Consider the following 26,012-nt stretch of genomic DNA (forward strand, 5'->3'; position numbering starts at 1 on the left):
ATTATGACCTAAGGATTATATTGCTGTTTCTTTGCTATAAATATATATACCTGTAAACAGTTGTAGCCAAATGTATTCAGACCCTTCTTTGTAAAAATGTTGTTCCGTGATTAATTTAGTATAATATTGTTGATTAAACTATTTATATTAGACGATATTTGAGTGTCTTGAATTCGGGATCAGTTAGAGAAAACTGAAAATAATCAAGGACATTGAACTGAGTTAAAAGCGTGTGTGTGTGCTGATTGTTGACTGATTGCAACTGAATGATTCACTGAAGAATAGTTTCAAATGAAGGGTGTGGATACTTTCCGCTACAACTGCAAATTGACAGATGGATAGATTGACACAAATATGAACTCATGACGCGTGTGTGTGTGTATATATATATATATATATATATATATATATATATATATATTTATATATATAATATATTTATATATATGATATATCAAACTAATTAAAATCCATTTAAATGCTGACATTTTAGAGGAATAATTGCCTGCAAGCAGAGGTTATAGTTTACCACCCAAATGTGGACGATACATTCGTGTGTTAAATTCGACTCTTTGTATAATCAGCTAAAACTTCTGCCTTCTTTTGTGTGCTTAATAAAACGGATTTCACGCATTGCTCACCCTCAACAATGGACCTCACGCCAAAGTTTAAAAAGGAAAAAAAGAAAAAAGAAAACACCTAACCCTGTCAAGACTTAAATTAAGTATTAAAAACAACCAAAACACGCTGTGTTAGCAAAATGTGTTAGCAGACATCCCATGTATACATTGTATCAAACAAAACACTGCTTTTTTGTGTAAAATAAGGTTTTAATTCAGTCTTTTCGATGATAGTTTTTCTATTCTTAGTTTAAAAAATGTGTGAAGCAGTTATTTGAGGTTGAGCAGCGTCAGCTTGATCGCTGTAAAATCAAAAACAAAAAACGAGAACAGTTTAAGTGTCTTAATGTCTTTAAAGTAAAATGAAGTGTTTTAATTTCATATCTTAAGCACTTTTCATGAAGTTGAATTGAAAGATCTGTACTTCTAGGTCACAGTTCAAGGAAATAATGATAAAAAAAGAGGGCATGAGTTTCAAAAGGGGTCACAGAGTTGGTTTCTGAACAAATCACTCAATTAAAAGGTAAAGTGTTTAAATTAACATTTCTATTTTACAGTGCTGTTGGTCAGTATGTGCGGATTTTTGTAGAGAAAAGTTAATTTACTATACTTTAGTCAACCATCTTCTGGATTTAGATAAGCAAAACCTACAAAACATGATTATTATTATTATTATTATTATTATTATTATTATTATTATTATTATTATGTAGAAGTAAACATATGACTATTTAATGTAGAAAAGCGCCACTCAACTGGTAAATAATAATAATAAGTTTCAATTATATTTTTCTTTTATTTTTCTTTAATTTTACATTATTTTTGTTTTAGGATTTCAAAAAACATTTCCCAGGCCTGCACAAAATCGAAATTTGACCCCCCCACCAATCGGAAATTACAATACCAATACTTGACGGGGGGTTTGGCTTGGCAGGGCATTTTTCCTTCTTCCAAAAGCAAACACATAATCTTATAGTATACTTTTATTTGTGCTTGGTCAGTGATTGTAGTTTGGTATGGGCCTTAATATATCTTAACTTAAAGTTTCATACTAAAGTTTATTTTGAACAAAAATAAATATTTATTTAGCTCTAAAATGCGTTTCAAATTTGTAATACTTTTTAATGTATTTGCTTGCTGAAAGTGTGTTTGAGCGATGACAACACTTGAAGAAACGGGAAAAGTATTATTGAAAAGACCATAGTTTAAAAGTTTTTCTCAGCTCAGCAGCACAGACTAATTAATGTGTTCACGTAGTTTAGATGGCATTAAAATAATACCTGTCCAAAGTTGGTTTGTTTGTTAACATGTGTTTTGCTTACTGTATGTTAATGTCTCTCTTAGACACACCCACATGAAATACATTGATGTGTTTGTAGATCATGTGCATTCTGTGTGGGAGTATTTTATGCGCAAAATTAAAACATTTTAATAAAATAACATACTTATAAAAAACACATGATTAGTATTAGTATTTGTCTTATTAATAATAATACTTACAATAATAATAATTTGCTTATTTATGTATTTTTTCCACCAATTCAAAACGTTTCAACAATGTTATCATTTCAGTTTAAATCAACATTCGATTACCAAAGCAAAGACAAACAACTACATCAATGAAACATTCACACACACACACACACACACACACACACACACACACACACACACACACATATCTATCTATCTATATTTTTATATGTGTGTGTGTGTGTGTGTGTATTAGAACATGAAAATATATTTCTGTATTTTCCTTTTAAAAAGCTCATTGGAAAGTTTTGCTGCCCTAGGTGTTTCTGTGTGTTCGTGCGTGTGTGCCTGTGTGCCTGTGTGTGTGTGTGTGTGTGTGTGTGTGTACGCGTGTGAGTAGCCTATAAATACATCTGAATATAACTAAAAGTACAACACTGTCCCCTTGCCAGTACAAATATAGGCCTGTCCTGAAGCGCTTAGGTTTAATCATGCAAACGCTATCATTTGACTTTTCCACAGAATACTGTATTGCCCCCTTTCTTCAAATGAGGCGACATGAGGTAGAATTACAAAGGAATGCCGTGCACTTACCACAACGTAGCAACATACTGTATATGTCAAGAGTTACGTTATGAAGATCGTGGCGTAAGGACAGATGCAATGTAAAGCTCAAACTGATTGCCAGTAACGCTATAGATTAGCATGGGGTCTGCAGCACAATGATTCTGATCAATACCCCTGCACTTACATACCAGATGGCTTGGGAAAGGACAAAAAATAGAAAAAAGAAAAAGAAAAAAAGAACTGTTCCAATCGACCCATAGTCATTCAGGCCTCTCTTTCTCTTTACATACCATCCTTTTAAATGAACACAACCGCAGTGGATAAACTCCGGAGCGATAACATTATTAATGTATAATAGACCTGTTTTATTTACTTATACAGCACCCGAGATAAATGTATAACACACTGGTGTATGTATGTATTATTAGTATTATTATCACTCACATTTCTTTTCACCTGTACAGATTTAATATCACCACATGCGCACGAAAACGTTCTCTGAATATTTCTGATAAATATAGAGCAGAAATATTGCATACCTAGTATTACTTTCTCAGTTATAGCCTTGAGGCCTTTTTACATTAAATATGATATCTACCTACGTAAATGTAAATTCTGTAAAGATGCAATGTGTTTTCAACCAAAATAATAAGAGTAAGAATAAGAATTGGAATAAAAAGCAACAACAGAGAAACACCAGAACCCTTCTTGTTTATGATTTCTCATTAACTTGTTTTACTTATTTACTTGTATTGATTAATCCAAAACACATTAAGAACATTACCAATAACACCTTTTATATACGCCTGCTATACTATACAATAATATTTAAAAGGGAGCTGCAGGAAAGAAATGCTTTAAAAACAGTCGAATTATCTATGTCGAATCTTTATAGGGCTTCAGTGTAGTATAGGCCTTTTCAATAAATAGATTTTTACTACCCAAATAGTTGGAACTAAGATACCCAATAAAACGTGTCTTATAATAATACATGCAAATAAGTATCCCTCTTTCATTTTTCTGAAAAAGCATCCAGATTATTTTAAAATGTATAATACTGTTAAAATATGTTATTAGTGATAGTAGTAGTTGTTGTTGTAGGATTCATAAGGTTGTCCGAAGTATTTTGTTCACTGGCAAAGTGCACTGTAAACTTTAACACAAGCCCAAACTGCGTGCTTACCGTACAATGCAAATCCCTTGCAGGTACGAAAGCCAACTTCCCAATTTGCGCGCAAGTTTTCCTGACAGCTGAAAGTGCTTGGAGGAGGCTCTTTCTTGGAGAGACCCCCTGCTCGTCCTTTGACAGCTGATCAAAAGGAAAATAGGTCACGCTTCTCAAACTTCTGTCCCCCTGTCCTTAATTACAGTCTCTTTAAACAATGGCAACATCTGCGCAACCTCAGTCAAAATAGCCACCCAGGGCAGCACAGAACAACCTGCTTCCGAGGAATCTGTTACTTTTAAAGAGCTAAATCCGAATGGGACCTCAGCTATTTGTGTGCTAATGCCCCTTTGTCATTTAAAGACACGTTCCCCTGTGACTAAAGTGTAAAATAAATGACAGTAAGGGTGGTGTTTTGGAAACTCTGCTATTTGAGTTTGTGACAGCCATCAAACCATGTTTGCATGTTGAACAGGCGAATAAAAAGGTCTGTAGAATAAAGAAACAATACATGAGCTGTCATTAATCGTATGTGCAAAAAGAAGCACAGGTTTCAGTCAATAGAACTGGTATTGTACCCCACCGTTCATACTGTCCCATTAAATAATTACATAAAGAAATATATTTTAGCTATTTCACAATTTGTCTTACAGCCAGACAGACACACAGATAGATAGACACGAGTTTAAATAGAATACAAATCACAAATTACTTAATTTTTTAAACTTTTTCTGACAATTAGATTATCGTTTAGAAGTGATCTGCAAACATTTTGTTTTGAATGAACCTATTCTATTGTATACATTATTTAAATAAGGTATGGGTATGTGTATTTAATATTTTATTTTTGTGCCTGTAACACATTATAACTCTCCTGATGTTCATGTGTTCATATTACTGCTCTCGCAAGAAAAAAACTTGTATTAATATGACTTTAGTATTGACATGACTAGACTAACTCATTCTCATTTCAGAAAACAATTCATTTCAACTGCTGTTTCAGAGAAGTAAACATTCATATACGTATGGTAGATAATATACAATGGAACTTAAAAAAACAAACAACAACAACAACAAAAACGTTTATTTTTAATGCAATGCAAATCCCTTTAGAAATAGCCACTATCTCCGCTGGAACAATAACCCCGCATGCTGTGATGAGATATAGGGGGGCTATCTCAATCCGAGGTAAACATTAAGGAGCAGCTGAATCCAAGTCATGCCAACCGAGTGACTCAGTCAGGAATAATAAGACTGATAAGAGGGAGAGAAAGGGTTACACATAGTTGGAAAGAAATCCAGACTTTCTGACGTTAGATTCCAGATGCAAGGGCTGCATACAAATCTCAACCGAGCATGAAAACTCAGAGCGCCCTTCCCCGCCGGCATCCAATTGGCCAGACGGCCGGTGGGACGCGTCCAGGCGAGAGTGCGGAGAGAGGCGATTGGTCCAAGGCGACGTCAATCAGAGGGTAAGCCCCACCCTCTCCGCTGGGGTAGGGTGATCGTATAGCAAACCCATCCTGGACAGCTCCAGCTGCCTAAACAGAATACGTAGGAGGAGGAGAGGGCTCGGACATGGCGAGAATCAGCACTGGCCCGTCTGATAGAGATCGGTAATTTTTTTATTTCAAAAACCCGAGAGGCCTTAGAAAAAAAAAGAAAAAAAAAAAAGAAACACAATAAAACCCATCCCTGGCACAAAAACATCAAACAAATCAATGGACTGAATGAAGACTGCCTACAACGCCTATAGATGCCTGGCCAAGGATTTGGATGCTTACGCCATGAACCCAGAGATGACAATGGACAGCATTGGCAATCTGCATGGTGGAGTAAGCCATGAGCAGGATTTGATGAGCAGTCACAGTCCCCACCACGACCGGAACACGGGGGCTTCCTTGCGGATACATCAGGATTTGGCCACGGCATCTTCCCGGTCCGCTATGGTGTCAAGCATGGCTACGATTCTGGACGGGGCTGGAGAGTACCGTCCGGAATTGTCTCTGCCGCTCCATCACGCCATGAGCATGCCGTGCGACACATCCCCACCTGGGATGGGCATGAGCGGCACCTACACCACGTTAACTCCACTCCAACCCCTGCCCCCCATTTCGACAGTTTCGGACAAATTCCACCACCCTCATCACCACCATCACCACCACCACCACCAGCGTCTCTCTGGGAACGTAAGCGGGAGTTTTACGCTGATGCGGGATGAAAGGGGTTTACCAGCAATGAACAATCTCTACAGCCCCTACCATAAGGACATGACAGGGATGGGTCAGAGCTTATCCCCCCTGGCCAGCAGCCCCCTCGGCAACGGCTTGGGTTCCATCCACAACACCCAGCAAAGCCTCCACAACTATGGCACGCATGGGCACGAAAAGATGCTGAGCTCCAACTTCGATGCCCACACGGCCATGCTGGCCAGAGGGGATCAGCACCTCTCTCGAGGCCTCGGTGGCCCCTCAGCGGGTATGATGCCCCATTTGAACGGTATGCACCACGCTGGGCATCCGGGCCACCCTCAATCCCACGGGCCTGTGTTGGCTTCCAGCCGGGACAGACCGCCCTCCTCCTCGGGAACGCAAGGTAACAACTCGGGTCAGCTGGAAGAGATCAACACCAAAGAGGTGGCACAGAGGATCACGGCGGAGCTGAAGCGGTACAGCATCCCCCAGGCCATCTTCGCCCAGCGGGTACTGTGCCGCTCGCAGGGTACCCTTTCCGACCTCTTGCGGAACCCCAAACCTTGGAGTAAACTTAAATCTGGAAGGGAGACATTTAGGAGAATGTGGAAATGGCTGCAAGAACCCGAGTTCCAGAGGATGTCGGCCCTACGGCTTGCAGGTAAGACAAGGTATCCTAATAAAAGCTCTATTTATGGACTTGACCACATCCTGCAGATTCATACTACTCTGAAACCTTCCACTAAAACAGAGTTCGTGGATTGATCTTATAGCTCTTATGTATCTGTGTTCTTCATATATTGTAACCACTTCATTTAAAAAAGTTTCAGCTTGACACTACCTTAGAGAAAGCCATGATGCTTAGATTATTCAAATTTCGTTGACTACAAAAAAATGCATGTTGTTATTATTATTATTATTATTATTATTATTATTATTATTATTATTATTATTATTATTATGTATGCTAGCATTTTAACTAAAAGCATGTACCTAATGCTGTTGAATCAAAGTTTCTAGTCGACCAAATCACCTAAATCTTTATTCTACTAATAATATATTCTCTAAGACAACAGTTTATGACGATTAATCCTAACCTCTTCAAAGCAATCAGTGTATACATTATGAAATCGATATACTATCATATAGTAAAGGAACGCTATTTTAGTGACAAGGTGGAATTGTTTTATTATTATTATTATTATTATTATTATTATTATTATTATTATTATTATTATTCGTACCACCCACTTAAAAGGAGTTTAGGGTAAACTCAGTGGCGATAAGTATTCTACAAATGCTGCAAACCCCCATTTTTAAGTCTGATATACTGGGTTATCCCTTTGTCTGGTATGAATTTAGAGGATAAGTATCTCTGCGGCATTTCACGGAATATTTGTAAATGTGGCTTTTTATATAGGAACAAGTGGCAGTGAAGGCTAACTTAAATGTAAAAACAGGAACAGCGTTTTCAATTATTTATTCTTCATTGTTTTTTCAGCAAGCGTAGCATGCAGGCATTTAAAGGAAATTATTGTTTCTCGTTGATTATGTGAAAAGTGTTTCATGTGGATAGGATACGAATATAAAACTTAAAATGTCTTTAAAATAATCTTAATATTGCATAACGTAGTCAGAAGAAGAAGAAATGTGGTTATATATATATATATATATATATATATATATATATATATATATATATATATATACACACTGTGGAAGTAGAAGATGTTTTTTGATGAAGGTTGTTGAAGGGTTTTCACTTTTTTCTATTACAGCAGCAGTAGGGTTATCCATGAAGAAAGGACTGAAGGTTGTTGAATGCTTTACTGTTAAAACATGTTTTGTAATTGTTTAGATAAAAGTTTATGTGGTTTTGTGTGCAAACGATGCGATTCAATCCAACTAGACAGTAATGTAAAGAAAACGGGAAAGTGGGTAGAAAATGTGGAAAGAATGGATTCATTGTGAGGTTCGTGCCCCCTCTAGCGATGGAAAATATCACTTTTTCATATCCCGATTTCTATTGTTCCACTTGGAGAAAAAAACAGAATCAATTCAGTTTGGTTACTTTTTAATATTAATCACGGAAAAACATCGCGGCTTGATTAAATATACTTTAAATTGAATTTTCCGAATCGTGTAATGTTGTTGTTGTTTTCACTGAAAGCTTTGTGTAATATTATGTATGTAGATTATAATACAGAAGTAGCAAAACGAAATTATACAGTTTAATTTTGCAATTGTTGGCGTCACTCCGGTTGATATAAAAATCCCTGAAGAAGTCTATGCAAATTTAAACAATGCCCCTTTCCACCTCAAATCACTAACATTACTAATACATGCACTGAAAAGTGTTTAATGTGGTAAGGAAGCTTCCCAGTTTAAAAGCATTGCAGGTCTAATACACCTGTTTTGGAGTGGGTAGAATAAATGTTTTGCCTTTGAAGATTAAATCTATTATTCTTATGCAGCACACGTATATATGTGTTTGTGTATGTATGTATATAATCTAATATATAATATTATTATAATATAATTTGAGAAATCTAAATAATTAAGGCTTTACACGGTAATGCTTATCAGGCCAGAATGTTTTTTTGAATATATGCGTTTGGGCAATATTTATGGTCAGCAGTAATTATGGATGAAGCAGGTCTATTGTTCATTATTAGCCACATTTAAAATCACACATATTGAAATGAATTTTGTTGAGCCGTGTGGTGACAGGACAACATTCATCTAAACCTCGTTCAGTGTGCTCCCATACACGTCGAGTGTTACAATAATGTCTGGATACTATAGAGACTGTCATCTGCACCACATAATAATCCGCACAGTATGACAATGTAAATTAAACATTTGACAATCAGGATTTAAGATGTAATCAATTTGAGATGCACGACCACTATCTATTGTTGTCGCAGGCACCAGTTTTAAGACACTGTAATTGGGGCTTTTAAACGGGGCCCTATATTGCCGTTTTCCCCGCAGGATGTTGAACCCACAGATGGTGGGATGCCGGGGTTTGGAGGGAAGGTATTATGTGTTCGGCCGGGCTGTGGGGATTGAGAAGAGGAGCAGGAGCTGCAGCGGCCCCATGAATTATTGATAGAAATCTCTGCATGACCCAGAGCCGGGGCTCAAAACGTCACCTTGTCTTGGGTTAACCAGGCTCGATGTGGAGCTGGGAGCCGGGCTTTTGTTCTTCCTCCTGCAACATCAATCATTTATATTCCCTTATAGATATGTATATAATAATCAAATCTCAGCTGTACTCCTTTTCGCGATTAAACATGTGTATGGGCCTGTTTGTAGGTTAATAATAATATATATAATAATATATAATAATTATATATATATATATATATATATATATATATTATTATTATTCTACCTCATACTGATTGACAGACCTACTGCATTGCCTTCAGTTTGCATTGATAAAGCGATCTTATTAAATTTAAATTTGTAGGGGGTTTATGTGAACGGTTATTGGCCATATATGGAGACTAGATGGGCCTACTAACCCTCCTGCAATAATTTGGTTTAATCAGCTGTGACACTTTGATTATTCAACTTTCACACACACAAGAGAGCAAGCAATTGTAAATAGGACACGTTGTGTCTGTGTGTGTGTTTAGTTTTTTTGTTTTTTAACACAAAAATTATCAGTAGACTATAATCTGATTCGTTTTTGCACAGCTGACCCCATCAGAGTGCATTTCAATTCTGCCATAGGAAGCATATTCATGAACATACATCGAATATATATATATATATATATATATATATATATATATATATATATATATATATATATATACCCAGCCATTGTGTCCTGAGCATTAAGGCAAGGCTATACTCAAAGCAAACCTTGCATTCTGCAGCCCAAACCTCCATACCTCCAGCACCACGGATAGCCAATTGATCAACAAGCAATCCTTTCTCAAAGTCCAACCGAGAATATAACAACGTGTGTGTGTTATGTATGTGTCTGTGTGGGTCTTCTTTTTTCATATGTCCTCATTTTACTTCACAGGCCGCTCTGCTGCCTTTCTTTATATATGAAACCAGTGTACGCCTTTTCATTCGTGGGCTCCGACTTCTCTAAGCAAGGCACATCTTTTCCCTTCCAGCCCATTTTCAACCACTTATGGCTGTTTGCTTGAATAAGTAAAATTAATAATTAAAGAGCGCTCTGTTGTTAGTCCTGGCCTCCAGCATTCCCTGGTGGAATAATAACACCTTCCAAATATGCATTCATGTAGGATCCCAGAGAGCATTGAGGGCTGGGAGAAAAAGACACTCGAAAACATTGGAACCAGATCCAATGGAGAGAAGAAAAAAAGCCTCCCTCGTTTATTTTTATTCCAATCTTTCAATCGTGTGGTTATGTCACTTTCTAAAACAAATGTGTGTATATGGATGTGGATCGATGCGGATAATCTCTTGAAGATTAAAAGGGCATTAATGCTGGCAACAATAACATAAACGTGTGGACCCAGTTCGCATTGATCTGGAACCTGATCCCGGCTGCTTCCAGTAAAGCTGATGATGGCAATCTCTTCCCAGCACTGGGCTCAACGTCGGTCTCATGTTGGCCCGTCGGGTGGCGCTTTCTCCGGGGGCTCGGTGTAACAGACACTCCTTCGCGAAAGCCCGGCGATATTTGCTCGTTTTATATCAATTAAAGCCAGTTTAGCCCTATTCTTTCAGCTGGAGGAATCGGAAATTACAATCACCCGTGAAACCATTGTTATGACCATGCTGACAATAATAATAATAAGTAATAGTTTATGTCTTTGATGATCATTATAATATATGTGCATTCAATTATTGCCACAAACTATTGGGAGGAATGGAAGCAGTGTATACATCCTAAATACTATATAAGTAATCCATTGATTATGCTAATGATTACGCTATTTTAGCAGGACTGTAATTGACTGTGGAGGTCTGTCCAGTCAGGCTGGTGTCACACGTGTTACAAATGCATGAGAACCTCTGAGATGCAAAGTGCAATTAAACCCACTGACTGACCAGCAAACAAACACCTGCGATCGGATTTATTCCATTTGATTGTTTTAGAAACAGGACTATACCTTTTTTTTAATTCAAGTTGGTTGCTCATAAGAGTAGAGTTTTTGTTGTTGTTTGTGTGTGTGTGTGTTTATAGGATAGCTCTTGTTTTTCACCTTATACCATGTTTTTGATGTTTATTTTATTTAGCGGTGAAATACAATTATCGTATTTAAATTCCAGTGACTCATTTTCCTGTTTCAGTTTTCATTTAAAAAAGAAATATTAGGAAACAGGATGTAGTGTATATTAGTGTAAACACTGAATGTAAAACAGATTACACAATACATTAAATATCCTACCTTAATTGTGGTCTGACCTTGGTCAGAAGTCGATTTGTGTTTTTGGTTGAATGATAATGTGTTGCAAAATTCCCAACGTCGATTTTTTTCAAAAATCGTAATTATTTTCGTAATTATGTAATTGTCAAATTATTGCTGATGTTTGAAACAAAGTATCTTAGTTAAATATTTGTAGTGAATGTATCATCATCCTCCATATATTTACACAGTTTATCATACATAACTACATACAGTGCAGTGAATAGGTCGGAGATAATATAATGCAATAGGTATGACTACATCACCAGTATTTGCATCTCATTTTTAAAAACAGCAAATTAAGCCTTTAATACTAACAGTGTAGAACCATCTTGATCTTCATGTAATGATAGAGGTAATCTCCAACAGTACTGTGCCTTCTACACTGAGGCAGTGGGATAGGATAATATCAAAACATTCACCAATCCCAAACTCACAAATTCCAAACCTCATGACGGATATGTTTTCCTTCTCAATGGAAGGCCATAGTCAACTTTTAATGTTTGAATTTACATTTGGCTGTGGGGTCAAAGTTTCCTGTTAACCCAGGTTTTATAATCCAAAGCAATGAGTGACAGATACTGGTTCACTAATCCAGCTTTCAACCCTTACCTGATATTCTTTTCATATTTACCCATCAGGTGCTAACCAAGCTCAGCCCAGCCATGATTATATGTAGCATTACAGGATATAAATCTATTGAATAAATTGCACACACACACACACACACACACACACACACACATATATATATATATATATATATATATATATATATATATATATATATATATATATATATATATATATATTGCTTGTAAAATATCTCCATATCCTCTCAGTATTGTATGGAGTGTTTGTGGAAAATAAATAGTACATGCCACTCTGTAGAAAAAATAAAAACTGCATGGTCTGTATTTAATATAATGAATATGCAGTGTTAAAACCAGGAGCACTGAAATGAAATGATCTCTTTGGCCTGGCTGAAGACCAAACAGACTTTGCAATGGGGTTATTGATTACTGTCAACAGAAGTTGTGTAAAGGGCAAAGTATGTTGCTATTTAACTCCAGAAAATACTCTTATTAGTTCACATTTTAACTATGGTCAGTATGTAAACTATGCCAAGAAAAACTCCAGCACTGTGCATAAAAATATAATTAAAGCTGCAGAGACGACCAGACAGTTATTGGTAAAGCAGACTGGTGAAAGCAATAATGGCTCTCTCACTTCATTCCTTTGCCGACTTTGCATTCTACCATCTGCCTAATTAGTTAATTGGACCTAATGAAGACCAATAAAGCAGTTTAAACAAGTGGGAGATATAAGTTCCTGTAAAGGAATAGAGCTGAAACACAAAAGACTGCCTACTGCATATCCTGACAAAATTACAGTTAGCTTAGGAAAGAGTTCATTAGAATAGAAAGAAAAAAGGAATAGAATTATGTGCTTCATCATGCAAGGCCTCCAAATATCTCAAAGGTTTAATTGGCTTTCTAAGAATTTCAAAATCCAATTTGGTTTCGCCTTATGTAATTCTTCACTGGGAACCCAGACAGCATGGCTACAAATGTGAGAAAATAACAAGCGTGCACAGTTAGATTAAAAAAGCAAAATCATGTAATTATAATCTGCTTCAGTGCTCCTATATTTAATATACTGAAACACACTGCCCTGCTAGGCATATCCAGACACTAGCTGATGTACAGAAGGACTGACAGTGGTGTTGTGTTGCATGTTTTCTTCCTCTCACTTAGACCCCTGAGTAACTAAATATGCTGTGATCCCTGAATAGGTAATTGGTAAAGTCATCTTGGAAATATATTGGCAACCCAGCATATTCTCCATTTACTAGGAAAGCAGTCCAAGAAGGTACAGGAGGTATTATATGGTTGTAGATTTCAGTTTGAAGCCAAAAGGTGGGGAAGCTGTATACAGAACTGTATAACTGGAAAAACTCAGTCTCATATGTATAAGCAGTGTTGTTTTTCTTCATCAATGTTTTGTGGGAATCAGAATATTATGTGCCTTACTCAGTGCATGTTTACTTTATTTTGAATACAGCTGAAACATATTCAAGAGTACATACATGTGGATTAAAATGTTGGGAAAAGTTCACCACAAAATGTCAAATTTCCACACCTGCATGTAATCTCTTCTCACGTTAACAATAGGAATGAAGCATAGCACCTCCAGCAGTTACTATTACTTTGGCTGATTGGTCCTTAGTGTCATAAAGCTTAATTAGCATATGTGTATCCCCACGCTGTTTGGTACCAATAACAGAAGAATATTTGCTGATTCACACAACTCTAAATTTAATATATTATGGTTGTGTCTGTTCATTTTTATACAAGATGAATATTATTCAGTCTCGGATTCTGACTAGAGAAATAGATTCAACGTTGCTGAATTAGGCACGTGAAGACATTCAAATTGATTTTTCCATGAATACTAGTTGTTACCAGCATCAGCATCAAGAACAATGACAACACAATTTTGCAAAAGCCGTACAGCACTGCAGTGAATATAATCTAGCTTGGTGGTCATCATCAAAGCAAGTCATCAAAGATATCTAATAAAAGATCATGCTATGATCTCTCCCCAACCCCAGCAGCTTCAATTAACAGTATAAAAGATCACACTGAAAGAAATACCTTTTATATTTCGATTTGGTCATTACTTCCAGTGACCCTGCTGCTTCTGTCTGCAAGAACATTCAGGTATCATATCCTTCTTATTAAACAGTCAGGCTACTATGTACTTTTGAAACTAACCAAGTTGTCCCATTTCAATGTGACTTTTCATGTATATTCTGAGACTCATATATTCTCCATTATTATTATTTTTCTTTCTTTCTTTCTTTCTTTAATGTTCTGTTTTTTAACTCAAGTGCATAATTCACTGTGAGCCGAGATCTTGGTACTGACTTTTTAATTCATAGCTGACACATCAAACTTATTTCCCCTCCAGTTACAGTTCTTTGAATTGTAAAGGAACTATGATGTCAATAAGCAAATAAACAATTGCATTTAACACTTGTCCCCTGACCTTCAGAAAGCTATATTTGTGTTTGGCATGTAACACATTTACTTTTACCTACAGCATCCCAAGTAAGAATGTACTTTTCATATTACCATGAAGTAAATGATTTGACATATCGACTCATGAATTCTTTACAAATAAACAGGGCCACCCTGTAAGGGTTCAAATAATGTATATATGACATTAAGATACCTACAATTTTTAATTCTATTTATTATATAACAGGCCCACATTTAACATCCTTAGAATACATACAATGTTTAAGAAAAAAAAAAGTGCTTCCTCATTAAACTAAAGTGTTACAGCTCAATTAATATCATTGTATTATTCAAAATGTTTAATTTGGCTAAGGCCTTTTCTCATGCACTGCTCTGTAAAATCAGCTAGATGACACCACGCAGTCAATTAATATTCTGATTGGTTTTGCTGGAGCTGTTGTAAACAAGATCTTGTTCTGCTAACCTTTGGACAGCTGATGTCAGAGAACTGTGAAATCTTATTATTGTAGGTTCAGTTTTTTTTTTTCTCCAGAACACTTATCTCTTTGATAAAATTATTTTGCTCTGTAGTTTTATGACCCCTGTTTTTTGCCATATTTATTTATGTATTTATGTGCTGTATGTATGTATTTATTTATGTATGTCCTAACCAAAAAGTGGGTTATTTTCCTTAAAGTCAGTTTGCCTATATACTTCTTTGTTATAAAGGGTGTATTTTCAGAGGTTTCAACAAGCATATCATTGTGTTGCTCTGGTGGCTCTACTTCCTTTGGTTTCCTAGTTCTGAATTAGATAGCATTAAAATAACAAACATGGCCTGTATTTTAATCTTTAATTTTGCCTGTCTTCACCAGGAGATTTCTGTAATCAAGATGAGGCAGCTCAACGACTTATGTTTTCTGGTAAACACTTATTTTCTTTTATTATTATTATTATTATTATTATTATTATTATTATTATTATTATTATTATTATTATTATTATTCACCCACAAATTGCTGTCCCCAATTTGCAAGTAGACAGTTGTTTTAGTTTTAAAATACTATAGATATGATTATTGCCCTATAATTGTTGTGCTTCTTTTTAGTTATAAGCTACATATCTATAAACTTATAAAAAAAGCAGATTTTAAACAGTAAAATAGTAGTAGTAATAGTAGTAGTAGTTGTAGTATTTGTAATATATATATATATATATATATATATATATATAAATTATATATGACATATATATGTCAATGGTGTATTTACAACATTAGGTTTTGCATCAGTTCATATTTTTGTAATATAAATGTGTGTTTCTATGTATAGACTGATGGTAACGATTATGGCCACTGCGGAATCTTCCTGACATATTAATTAGAATAAACATAATCGATTGAATGATAGGAAATTAACATTAACCTTAATAGAAAATGCTGCATAGAAGATGTTTAGCTGGGATTGTAATGCAAACGTTTCTCCTTCAGACACTCCCATTTGTCAGCGATGTCACTCATACTCTGTCCCATTCATTTTCTTCATTCTATTGCCATCATTTTTTTTTCTGCCCATTTAGTCTCCCAGGCAGTATTTCTGCAGATTGCAATTTTTAACCGTGTGTAGGGTCATTATGCTCTTGAAAAACAAACCATTTGCCCTCAGGTTGCCTTTTTGAGGGTATTGCATGATATCGAAGAAATAAATTATACTTTACCTTTCCAATATCTCCCATTTGTGCTCCAGCAAAACCAGAATTTATGGTTACTACCTATATTATACAATATTTTCCTTCTGGAATTGAAAAGTCTAAACTTTGGCCCATTTGCTCTGCCTCGCTGTTGTAATCAGTCTTTATGGTTAAGGCTATAGTAGGTATGTGTGATGGTGTCCTTGTCTCCACACCATTCCAGCTTTTTAAAGATGCCATTTTCTCTTTCATTTAGTGATGGTGGCATTTGGTGTGAGATTCAAATCAGCAGCAAGTCGAGGTCTGCTAGAGAAATGACTTTCAGATTTTCAAACAATGGCTTTGCTTTCTGGGTCCTGCCTAGGTCACTTTTGTGGGCATAGCTACCAGTTTTCCAGAATCTGTTTGCTAGTGGTCTACATGGGAATATGCATAAGATTTTGTTTTGCTTGCAGTTCTTTCACAGGATATCCTTAATTTGTGAAAAAAGTAATTAAGGACACAAGACTATATATGCTACTATAACAATAAGCCCTACCCTCCTCCTCTACCCCCTTTCATGATACCTGTTTAAAAGAAGCAGCAGTATACTGCTCCCCCAAATCTGTCTTGGATTAGCATATGTCTCTTTAATCTCTGTTAGTTGCCTGACTGAGAGGGGTTGTCTTCCATTTCAACAAGTAATAGTTTAATGGGAGTAGCTGCCAGTAAAATGTGTGCATTGTCCATTTTTATTTTGAAGTAGATAATTAACTTCTGCGTAAGGCATTGACTTATTTCTTTCCTCATTCAGATCTCACATTTACAGATAACAATTGTGATAACCGGTACACACATATATGTACGCATTTGCAGTAACACTTGTATTTCAGGGGGTAACAGTATTAATTAAAATACTACGAAGATGAGCCTTAACCTGCTTTAACACTTAATTCCATGTTCAGCCGGCAGAGCTCTCCCCAAACTCAATAATTTTTGGTTCATTTGGAGTTCAATGTGAAGAGGAAAGGTCAAAAGAAAAACAAACTGAATTGCAGTCTTTGAGTGAACCTAGTGTGAACCTATTATACCTTCCTGTTGTAATGCCCACCAGCTATGAAAAACACTGGTAAAAGATACGCAGTCCGTGGCTGTCCATAAGTCCAACCTGAATAAGCAATTTCTTTGTCTTGATTGTGGAACTTCCATATTGTTTTCAACTTGTTTGTAATGTTTTAATTAAGGGGCAGGGGTATTTATTGATCTCTTTATATGTATATGTATATATATATATATATATATATATATATATATATATATATATATACATACACTATTTGTATTACTGCAAATGTGTAAATATGTACATATATTTATATACATATTATGAGAGAGAGCGAGAGAGAGGCAGAGTTTTGCTGTAAATCATTGTATCTCTTGTTTGTTTTTAGTGTTATGTACTGCTTGGCTGTGCTTTACTTTAGAAACCTATGTGTATAAACATCTGTAGAATTGTTACTCTTCATTCTAACTTATACCTTAATTTGTAATTAAAAGATTAAGCCTTGTGGGAGCCCCAAAGAAGTTTCCTATGACCTCATTCTCCTCATCAAACCTGTAATGATTCGACCCCTCGGGAATGAGAGGTGGCACTCCTCATTGAATCTGCTCATTATTTCAGCTGGGACTTTATAGTTAATTCACAAAGAGTGGATCTGAGATACTGAATCAGCAAACCTACTTTTAATAATAATTTAATAATATGAAGAAGACAAATGATGCTGTGAATATCTCATTCGCTGCCCGCAGATTGGTGAGGTATGTTTTGGGAGTTGTCTGTACTCTGGATGACAGCTCAGCTCCACGGCTTCTGTTGCAAGACTGCAGGGTGAAGAGAGAATGCATCCTAACACATTATTTTATAATGAGGCAAAAAAAGAAGTTTGCCACAAAGTCATTTTTAAAGGTGGATACATGGTACAAATCTATTTAAACGTTTTGAATCAGAATTTTAAGTGAGATATTAGATATTACTTTGCCAAGAACTACATAATTTTGAAAATCAGGCTGTTAGTGTTCATTAGTACAGATTACACGGGGACAGAGAACTTCAGTCTTCACATTTGGAATGGGCATAGAGCCATTGCAGCTTCCTCTCTCCCAGAATAGGGTGACAGCCAAGGTCAGCACTGCGATATACAGGCTGGACTGTGTGCTGGATGGTCACTTTATAGCTGTGGTGTGGTTAAGGCATTCAGTTACATGGTTTGTGTGTGTGTGTTTTGATTTGTTTGTGAGTTGGAGCCAATACAGTTAGTGTTACATTGTAGAGAAGCAGAGTGACCTCACAGTCAGTGTCATGACACTTGTGTGTTGATTGGCTGTTTTCGTTGTGTTGCTATTTGACAGTATTTCAAGAAATGATTAAGAAAAATTATTAGTTGATTATTATTTTATTTGTATTATTATTTAATGATTAGAACATTCGTTTTCAATTCCATTTATTTTCTGACATAGCAAATAACTATATCCACAAATTGTAAAGACTCATTCCTCTTATGGCACATTAATGCCAACTTTCATCCCTATTTTGATTAATCTTTAATTTGTTTTATAAAATGGCGCAGTAGTAAGATCACTGTATTTGATTGTTTTAACTCTGTAGCTACATGTTCATTCCTTCAGTAGGGCATTATCATTGCGCATGTTGAAAGGCATATTGGATTGCATGAAAGTGTTACCATCTTTGTGATATGTAATCTACTCACACATGTACCAGCACTTTTATTGTCTTAAAAGCCCAAATTAAAATTAAACTATCAACATGCCTTCTGGATGCAATAGATAAAAATAGGAGCTGTCTTTTTTATTAAATTGTCCTGCAAAATGTGTTACATCAGTCATTTTGCTTAAAAAAAAGAATCAAATGTCTTTTGCAAAAATAGGGTGCTTTTATTGAAGGGTATGCATCTCCAAGTGGTATATTTGTAACCAGCACATTCTATTGATTTCTATACAGCAACACTCATTTTCTATTTATTGACATTTCCCCCATTTTGATACATGTTTTCTGCACATTTTCAGTTTCATAAAACCGTCTATTCTACCCTTTGCCTGCGCTTAGAACATTCTGGTTTTCTTTCTCTTTGATGACATTTAAGGACAGAGGATTTACATTGTCAGGTGGGGCTGATGAAAACACAGACATGCTTTCATATCCCCTAGTTGATTAGCTAGCACTTTTTGCAGCCCTTTCCCTGCAGTTCTGCTTTAGGTTTTGCTTAGCCTAATGCTTAAAGCACATTAGCTGGAGTTATGCACCTGAATATAAAATATCACATTCAGTGATATGTTAAATACCACCCTCTGAATCTCTACATATGAAAATTACTTTTCAGCTGCATTGTGTAATTGCTTCGGGTGTCTGGTTAGAGATAGATAGATAGATGTGTTGAGTGGTGTTTAATCTTTAAATTGTGAATCTAACATTGTAATAGAAATACTACCCAGCATAATCAAAAGAAAGCCACTCCCTGTATTACACTACAATATACCTTTAATAATCCGACCAAGGGACCGTACTGCGGCGAGGTGTTTCAGTCGACTTCACCACAAGCCAGTGTGTGCACTTTCTCGCCTGTGTGCTGTTAGAGACTCAGAAGCCATTGATTTACATTTGTCAGAGAGGGAAGATAAACCATAGGCGAGAGGAGCTGTTATCCGTTTGATGTAAGGCCAGGGAAACCTTCGGTATCGATCCTATTGATTTAACCTTACCCTTTAAGAAAACCACATAGTTAACCCCCTTCCCATACGGAAACTAGTAAACTCCTTTAAATATTTTAATTGTATTTTGTTTCTATACAACAGCATACAATAGTGATTACTGGTAAGAATGGAGCTCGATTCCTTCTTGCACAATTTGATGAAGTGTCCGTAAACAGCACAGATCACATGCCTATAGGAACACACATTTTTTTTGGCTGCAAAATGGCCGCAGTAAGCAGAACAGAGAGAGATTCATCCCGCTACTGAGGTTATGACCTGAACATAGTTAATAATGGCGCTTTTGTCCAGAGAGAAAAAAACACACACAAAAACACACAATTTATTATTATTATTATTATTATTATTATTATTATTATTATTATTATTATTATACTCTGAATGTTGAAAAGTTGAGTACACAACGAAAATGTTCATGCTCCATAGAATAGGGTAAGTATAGTACCTATTTAGGAATTAATTTTAATTTAATAGAAATTACAAGGTAAAGTATACATTACCTATCAATAAAATTACAACTTACACACACATTCAAACAAACACATATTCTTTATTATACATGTGTTTTGCATCTATATGTGAAAAACGCATTTCCTTATTAACGTTTTAAAATTATGAATAATGGTAAATTTAATATAGATAGATAGATATGCTAGACGAAGATTCCATCGATTCAATATCATGGCTTGACTACGTTTTTACTGGGAATTCACCTAAATATGTTCCTAATCACATATTATTATTATTATTATTATTATTATTATTATTATTATTATTATTATTATTGATAATGGTGATGGTGATGTTCTGAGTAATTGTTATGTTTTTAGTATTTTGAAACAGTGGACAAATGAAGAATTATTAATGCATTTTTAACTTTTTTTTCTCCACACTTATGTAATGATCAATAAAGCGGTCCAGCCAGTAGAAGTTTGCTACAGCCGACATATTTTAATTATCATATTTAATTACACATATTTTAAAAAGCTTTCTTTTTACTTGCGATACCTTAATTCTTTCAGTTGTTCCAAACATATAGAAAAATACAAATTCGTTACTATTTCTGGGTTTATGTGTGGTCTTTTGGGAAAGCGTTCACATTGTGTTTATTTATTAACAGTATTGTATATAAATTATTTTTGTGTTGATATGAAACCCTTAGCTGTGTTATTGTAAATGAAAATATGAATTACTGTTGGGGGGTTGTTAACAACATACAAGTTATGTAGGACATATCGATTTAACATCTTCTAGCATATCAAGAAGACGTTTAGGACTAATTCTTCCAAAATGCTTCGATACGTTTTGTAACATTTTACACAATGCAATGTAAAGATGCTTCACACAATTATAATACTTCTTCAAATTCAATGCATTTACAATACGAGGCATGACTGCACTGATTAATTCAAGCTGAATTATTACTTCTTTAAAAATGGATTTCAGAAGAGGGGTGGGAAGCTTTGGGGTTTGGCAAAATTGTATTATTTATTTATTTCCCCGTTCTTTTTAGCAGAACTTTAAACGGTAGAATCTGGAAAAATGACCAGTAGTAATACAAAAACAAACACAAAAGTAGTAACCCATAACCTGATTGTGAATCCCTGAGTTCAAAGGGGCAATGCTTTAAAGTTTACACAGCAGATTTAAGCAGATCATGTTTGCTCCACTATTCCGTTAGATAGGTAACTATTTTTCTTTTGCATTTAAAGCTAAAGTCGTATGCACATAAACACCACACACACACACACACACACACACACACACACACACATGTAGTTAGGCTATATAGCTTAAATGCAGGCGTGTTATTGTCGTGCTGGATACTTCAAACAGAAAAAAATACACAAATTAATTGACTCCCAATTGATGCATGTGTTTATTTATCATGAATCCTGAATTAAACCTGGGCTAAAAATACGATGAAACATGTTCTAACCAGTCACCAGTCAATGCATTTACATATTTCGACCAATGTTATTTTTTCTCACATTAATCAATTACATCTGTATTGTGGGTCTCTTTGCGGTGGGGGTTGTTATTGAATGCAAATAGTTCTCATAAATAAGTCAGGGGACGCTGCCACCTTCTGGACAAATTGGGAAGCGTTATTTTAATATTGGCTTATACCTTTAGTGTTCATTGTGGTATGGGGGGGGTCACTTTATGTTATGTTACTGATGTTACTGATTCTGAAATTCCATCAAATATGTTTTTTGTAATATTTTGAAAACATGCTGGTACTGGACGACGCGGGGATTTAAGATAAAATACAAATCAACGTTTTGGTCAAGTCATTTAGGCCTCATCACAAAAGAACAAAAGAACAAAAACTCTACATATGTAACACAGATATTTAAGATATCACATTAGCCATACTGAAGAAAAAGCCCTTCTCGTGTAGAGCCGTGATGGTGTTATAATGCTGTGGTCGATGCGGGTTTCAGCACCATGGAGAGCCGCCTGCCCAGCTCAGTGCAGCTGTCCGTCCGTGGGCGAGAACAATGACGTATACTCGAATGGTCTTTATATTGAAGACATATCGTGTTTCCATGGAATATGTGCAGAATTTGAACATTTGATATAATACGTGTATGTCTGTAAGTTTGCATGTCTTTAGAATGTGACTAAACTAACCACTGGGGAATTAAAACGCAGTCGAGGCGAGTGTCTGTGACTCTAATTACCACACGGAAATGAAGAAAAATGAAAGACAGGCGCAGCACAAGCACGTAAAAGCTCCACAAAAATGCATCACTGCTTGACGACGTGTTTATTTACATCCGCTTTCGGATAGTCTCTTCTTACATAATAGTTTTGTACACAATGGAGTACTTAACCTGATTTATATTGATCTCAATTGGTCTCAGTTGTGCATACTTAATTCAGAGAGGTAATCAAATTGATTTCTGAGGCTTTCCTTCATTGGAGTGTATCAAAGCAGACATACAACATCTATCTGCAAGAAAGACTGCTGAAAGATGTTACTGTAAAGATTCACAATATACATACATGCATTATGTGTGTGTGTGTGTGTGTGTGTGTGTGTGTGTGTTGAATACTGGAGTTTAATTGTATAATGTGTATCTGAGCTAGATGCAGATTCTGCTATCTGATATAGCAGTTGGACACTAAAATGCATCTTAAAATGAATCTTACCAATCATTTTACTACTTATTCCCTGTCTATTACTACTACCACATGGAATAAAGGGGAATTTCTATCTATCTGTAAATATAACAAGTATTTGTTTTTAGATTAAAATTGCTGGCTATGCTTTAGAGCTACCAAGCAGTGGTTTAAAAATACATTTCTGTGTCAATTTATTTATTTTCTTCCATATCACTTTCATACAAAATTCCATTATGATTACCTATTGTTTGATTTTTGAAAGACCCCAGAATGTTGATTAGGTGTGGCAGCATACGTTTTTTACATTTAGCTTCTGTGGTCCTATACAATACCATAATGGATAACCAGCCTGGCCTGGGTAAAGATAATAAATAATGCATAACATCACTACAGGATAGTGTGTAGACAGAAGCTTGCATTCAAATTCAATTCAAATATAGTGAATTAGGAAGCTTAGGGTAGGTGAAATACCATTCACATTGAATAACTACACATGGCTCACTGTCTAAATAGATATATAATGAGAAAGTCCCACGCAGTTTAAGCTTTGGCCTTGAAGTCTGAGTTATACAGTTTGAGTTTAGATGACAACAGTGGCAGTGCCCTCAAAACATAATATCTCTATCATTCATTCCAGTTTGGCACACTGACTTTATAGTCTTTAATTCCCTCCTCTCTTACACGTCTGCTAAAGTCTCCATAACACCCAGACTGGTGAAAAGTATTCATTTTATGCGTGAAGGGTTTCGAATCCCAAGTTACAAAGCAAAGCGTAACCGGAGGAAAAGAATCATGAATCGCAATGAATGAGAACATTGAGGGAGCCTCCATTTCACCTTGAGCAGCGTCATAAGTGTCCACCCTGAAAAAGAGGAACGATGCAGGCTCTATATTGATTGTAAAAGGGCTAAAGAGTAAATCAACATTTTCCACATCTATGGAACTGATTAAAGGCTATAGACTTGGGACACTGTATGACCAAAGCAAGGAAACAAATTCCTTAATTATTCCAGAAGGGACCTCCCCAATTTATCTTAAGCCATTTGATCTAAAAAAAAATGTAGAGACCATACTGCAATGCACTTGGAGATTTGGGGGGAGAATTATAAATGAAAATCTTAATTCTAAACAAAATATTCTTTGATCCTATCATTGTTTTCTCCAGATCCCCCGAACAGTATTTCCAAGATCTTGGTCTGGAATTAAATTAAAACTGTTTATTTTTTGGGAGAGATTTCTACCTTCTTTTCATTTAAAAAAGATTCTGTGAAAAACTGGATTCTAATTTGCAGCTAGCAAATGGTTGGGCATATAGGGAATGCACTTACTAATGGCTGGACAGTACCTGTGATACATGGAGAACTGCTGAAATCTTGGCTTGTCTTAATTGACTGTAGTAGATGGGTGTCACCTGGGATTGGTTGGAGGGAATCCAAGAGTCTTTTTTTTTTGCAGCTTACTTGGTGCCTACTGTCATTGCAATTATTGACACACGCACATTTCAGTAGGCCTGTCAGGGTCAACACTGAGGCTAGCAGCTAAGGTTTGAGATCTATTCTGGCACAGCATCACTTAGGTATTGAAAGGGTTATCCATCTGTATCCAGGCTGGTGACGGCTCCCTGCTTATGTGATGGAGTGCTTGTCGGTCAAATATGGAGGCTATATTCAAAGCACTATAGATCTCACATTGTGATATTTTATTAACCCAAACCCTAGTTCCTGCCTGATTCAATGGTGATTATCTCATGCTATGTCTTGCATGAGAAGCTGTTTGAACATTTAATCTAGTCTTTGTCATATTATCTTGGATATAACAAGTTCTGTTTAAATACTAGAATTTTGTTTTGTTTTATATCAGCAATTTAACCACATTTTATATTTCAAAACCATCTAAAAATCTAAAATAATCTAAAATGTAAATTCTAATTATCTGCAATAGTGTATTAGAAAATAAAATATCAACCATTCAATTGCATATATTAAATATATATTGAATATATATGTGTGTGTGTGTGTCTGATATTCTTCTGTTTTGCTGAAGGATATTTCCAGCTACATCTATGAAGTAGTTGTTTTACATTATTTTGGGCCTATCTTGGCTATTGTGACATCACATTAATTGGTCAATTTGTTAGTTTAAAGACACTTCTCCATATTCTACAATTTAATTAAAATTAGCCTTTACTGCATTTACTGCAATGGTCTTTTGTGTTTGGTTGGTTGGTTGTTTCTTAAATTGTTACGCAGTATTAATTATTGGAAAAACACTCCTAACTGAAATGCAAACATTATCACACTAGAGTTAATTATGAATTGATGTATGTTACTCTCATTCTTGTTTGTAATAGATGTCTATGTTTACAGGGAAGTCAAGTGTTTCCATAGCAAAGAGGCAACCAGAAAATAGCAACCAGTTTTATGTCCCAAACTAAGGCTAGGATTGTTAACAAAACCTTAAAAGACATAATTGCTTTGTATGTAGGGGAATAACACATGGACTGAGACAAGTGGCTCCCATATTTCCTCTCTGTTTGTAGATGTGCAGTATAAGAATATACATGACTCTCTGGCAGAGGTTATGATCATAGTGGAATATTATAGAATGCACAAACTCCTGATTCCACTGTAAATGACCCCCTTGCCATCACATTTTAAAATGGTATTAGACAGGAACAAAATAGTTCCAGCTGAGAATAGATGAAAGCTTCATAAGCAAAAGAGATCAAGCAGTAGGAAAGATAACTACCTTGTGCAGGAGAGACAGTGTGGTGTGAGGCTTTGCGCTGCAGTCATGTGTTAGCTTGCTCTCAGATGGTTAAATTCCAAAGCGATTGTTAAGAGACACACTCCTGTTAATCATGAACTTACCGATAAGGCTTGAACAAATATTTTTCTTTCCGGGGTTAGATGTGTTCTTTGTTAAGGCATCACTGTTGCTTGCATATAATGTTCCACCATATCTAATAATTTACACTGCCTAAA

At 35.6% G+C, this 26,012-nt stretch overlaps 1 protein-coding gene across 3 annotated transcripts in view; it reads left to right on the forward strand.

Moving 5' to 3' along the window:
• The first annotated feature begins 5,252 nt into the window (after positions 1–5,252).
• The window catches only part of onecut2 (one cut homeobox 2), a 35,689-nt gene continuing 14,929 nt past the window's right edge, over positions 5,253–26,012 (forward strand). The window contains exons 1-2 of one of the 3 annotated variants that reach the window (XM_066710927.1): positions 5,253–6,678; positions 15,318–15,365. In XM_066710927.1, the coding sequence (XP_066567024.1) occupies positions 5,556–6,678; positions 15,318–15,365 (1,171 nt within the window). In that variant the 5' untranslated portion in view covers positions 5,253–5,555. Of the gene's footprint in view, positions 6,689–15,317; positions 15,366–26,012 lie in introns of all 3 variants that reach the window. The other 2 variants (XM_066710929.1, XM_066710928.1) reach the window with 2 other exon arrangements.

Source organism: Amia ocellicauda, chromosome 8 (assembly GCF_036373705.1).
Source record: "Amia ocellicauda isolate fAmiCal2 chromosome 8, fAmiCal2.hap1, whole genome shotgun sequence".
NCBI lineage: Eukaryota > Metazoa > Chordata > Actinopteri > Amiiformes > Amiidae > Amia > Amia ocellicauda.